Below are 3,369 nucleotides of genomic sequence, written 5' to 3'. Positions count from 1 at the left end.
AAAGACTCAAAGGCAAAAGAAGAAACTGACTTAAGGAAAGCCACTGAGGGAAAAATGTGGGATTTTTTTGTTTTGTTTTGTTTTGTTTTGTTTGTGTTGTGTTGTTCTTTAATTGACTTCCGTCTGACTACAAGGTTTGGGAAGCCGTTGCAAATATAATGCAAATGATATGTAAATCTCTTGGTGGCCTTCTAAATGGTTGTATATGGGTCCTAGGGAAACAGCTAGCAGATAACCAATGACTCAGAAGCAGAGCAAACTATTTTAAGACAACTTTGTCACATGGCCCTTTGCTGTTTTGCTAGCTTAATGCATCCTTTAGCAATTTTTTTTCTTAACTTGAATAACTTCACCTGCCATAAATTTTTTTTAAAAAAATCAAGTTTATCTAAGCATTTCAGGTGCTTTGTATGCCTTTATTTTTCCCTTCAAATGTCTTTGTCACCATATCAAGCCAAGTTAAATGTGTCACTTCCTCCCTACATTGTTCCAGTAGATTATGAATGAAAGTGCCTCTCTCATTTCTAGATACTATGATGCTTCGTAGTTTTATTTCTTTTAAATTCCCTCAACGCCACGGGAATCGGAACATTTTTTTTCTAATATCAACATCGTATATTCAGAGGAAATTCAGAAAAAAACGTTGTGCTTGTGCGTGTGTATGTGCGTGTTTGCGTGTGTGCCTGTGTGCGTGCCTGTGTGTGTGTGTGTGTGTGTGTGTGAGAGAGAGAGAGAGAGAGAGACAGAGAGAGAGAGAGAGACAGAGACAGAGACACAGACAGAGACAGAGAGACAGAGACAGAGAGACAGAGAGAAAGAGAGAAAGAGACAGAGAGAGAGAGACAGACAGACTGGCTGACTGACTGACTGAACTACCTTCAAGAAGCCCCTGAAAAAGCTATCCATCCAGAGCTGCCTGGTCACAAATGCTGTGACAACCATAGGGTCATCCTAAGTACTGAATTTGAGATGGATTAAAAAAAACACACATGATCAAGCTGAGAATATTTCTGTCTACACTTAGTTATTTTAAAAGACCATACTCGCATCAGAAACACATGTATTATGAGTCACACAGTGAATTTAATAGTAAATATTACAGTATACACATCAGACCTACAGCTGGCCAGCTTACTATTGGTTACAGGCACAGGAGTCCAAAAGCAACTTTCCTGCCCATCACTTCCTAAAAGTTTCATTACTTTTTAAGACTCTAACGTTCAAGGGCATTCTTGCTAACACAGCTCAACGGAAAGAAAATAACTCCTTCATTCGCCCCCCCCCTTTTTTAAACACTCAATTTTAAGGGCCACAAGGTCAACCCCTAAAAACTATGGAACAAAGAGGGATCTGGAATGATGCCACAAACTTCACTGCAAAAAAAGAAAAAAGAAAAAACAGGAGTAAGGCACAAGGCCAGGTAATCCAACAAAAGAGGGAGGGAGGGAAAGAGGAGGGAGGAGAGGAGGGAGCAACAGAGACAAAGAGACAGAGACACACAGAGATGAGAGACAGAGACACGCAGAGAAAGAGAAGAGGGAGGAAGTGAGACTGAGAGACAAAGAGACAGAGACAGACAGAGATAGAGAGAGACAGACAGACACACAGGGGGGGGGGGGGTGCAGAGACACAGAGAGAGACGGAGGGAGAGAGAGAGAACATGGGAACAAGCACAGTGCCCAGACAAAGAAGTAACAAAGAGCCAAGGGTGCAGGAGCAGGGGTAGTGCTGAGAGCTTCCAGGAGTCCAGGAAAACAGGACCCCGCGGGCGCGGGCAAGGGGCGAGCGCCCTCCGGCGGCCAGGGCTGCGTCTTACCTCCTGGGCAAGCTTCTGCTTGAGCACGAGCGCAGCGCACAGGTAGCCAGCGCGGCCCACGAACAGCTCGTCGGAGCCGCACTCCAGGAAGGAGACAGGCGCGCAGACGGCGCACAGAGCCCGGAACTTGCTGAGGGGCTGCACGTAGTCGGAGCGGCCCAGGGCGTGGTAGACTAGTGTGGCCACCGCGTACACGCCCGCGCCCCCGAGCAGAAAGGCGGCGCGGGTGTCCGCGTCCGTCTCGCCCCACTCCTCGGCGCGTGAGCACGCGTCGATGAGGCGCTTGGCGGAGCGCAGGTAGCGCTCCCGGGCGGCGGCGAAAAGCGGGCTCTGCGAGACGTGGTAGAGCATGTAGGCCACCCCAGCCACGCCGCTGTACAGACCCCCCTGGCAGCTGCTGCCCGCGGCCGTCGCTCCCCGAGCCTCAGCGCCGCCACCCAGCGGGGGCAGCTCCTGAAGGATGCGTTCGATGGTGGAGGTGACCAAGGGCGCCACTGCTTCCTCGCACTGGCCCGCCAGCAGGCTGCCCTGGTAGTCATCGAAGCGGTTGGCGAAGCAGCGCTTGGTGTCCATGCTGTCGCCCGCGGGACCCCAATGTCGAGCTGGGGACCTTTGGAGGGCGCGCCCTGCAGCCAGGACCAGTACCTCCTGCTCTCAGAGGCGCGCTCGCTCAGATGGCTGTGGATGAGGTGGCGGGGATGGAGCGAGGAGGGTGAGACGGGAGGTGACAAGACGAGGCTGGCACAAGGAGGGATCGCGGAGCCAGTGGCCAAGTGGGGCAACGAGCTGCTGCGAGGCTCCGGAGTGGTCCCAGGCAGCTCTGGGAATGCGTGTCGCACGTCCCCCTCCCAGAGGCCGCGCCCTCGCCAAACCGCCCCCTCCTGCGCCGCCGCAGCTCTATGGCTCTCCAAGGGGCCGAGGTGATCTCTTCAGGCAGGACCCACGCGGGGCCCGCGCCACTCCTCCCGCTCCGCCCTCGGCTCCTCCCCTCCCTGCAGAAGGCCTGGGACTTGCAGGGCACAGATCCGGAATGCTGAGGCTGGCCATTAGCATACACCTGGCAGCAGAGGTGATGACTTCCAGTCCCCTGTGTCCTCAAAATGTTTGCTTTGGTTCAGCCTCAGCAGCACCTGGGAGTGCGATTAAAAGGAAAGTCAAAAAAACAGAAAATGTATCACCGAAAGCATCGCCTCAGACTTAATTGAATAAAAAGTCAGAGTATATACTAAGAGCCCTAGGTTATAAGCATCCACAGTTAAGTTTGTGACACCTCTGAACTAGACTAAAGTCCTAGAGAATTGACAACTGGGCGTCATCTTTCAAGCTAGATCACAGTGGCTTTCTCATTCAGAATGTCTCAGTCCCGAGAGCAGCAGCACTATGTGAGGGGTGGTGTGTAGCATGTTTCATGTTTTCAAAGGAAGAATGAGAAGTCCTCGGTGTTTGTCTCCTACTCTGTTATTTTGCTTGGCATGCACAGGAATTAAAAACCCACAGAACCACACTAGATTTTGGAAGGGAGGAGTGGAAACTCCCCTACCTCCGCCTACCCC

At 51.7% G+C, this 3,369-nt stretch overlaps 1 protein-coding gene across 1 annotated transcript; it reads right to left on the bottom strand.

Moving 5' to 3' along the window:
- Positions 1–1,317: 1,317 nt before the first annotated feature.
- LOC116909089 (lanC-like protein 3) lies at positions 1,318–2,711 on the bottom strand. Its single transcript, XM_032912561.1, has 2 exons — positions 1,675–2,711; positions 1,318–1,373 (listed from the first exon to the last, which is right to left on the bottom strand). Exons 1-2 carry the CDS (start codon positions 2,387–2,389, stop codon positions 1,318–1,320), a joined length of 771 nt encoding a protein of 256 aa, XP_032768452.1. The 5' UTR covers positions 2,390–2,711.
- Positions 2,712–3,369: the final 658 nt, after the last annotated feature.

This window comes from Rattus rattus, chromosome 9 (assembly GCF_011064425.1).
Source record: "Rattus rattus isolate New Zealand chromosome 9, Rrattus_CSIRO_v1, whole genome shotgun sequence".
NCBI lineage: Eukaryota > Metazoa > Chordata > Mammalia > Rodentia > Muridae > Rattus > Rattus rattus.
Note: the sequence above shows the minus strand (reverse complement) of the source record. Positions and strands in the feature narration are given on the sequence as shown.

Bases quoted from the DNA above. Each gene is read 5' to 3' on its own strand.
- LOC116909089 (XM_032912561.1), bottom strand. From the start codon at position 2,389: ATGGACACCAAGCGCTGCTTCGCCAACCGCTTCGATGACTACCAGGGC. The intron at 1,374-1,674 runs GTGCTTGTTCCC...CTTTTTTTGCAG, and splicing joins TACTTCTTTGTCTGGGCACT to TGAAGTTTGTGGCATCATTC.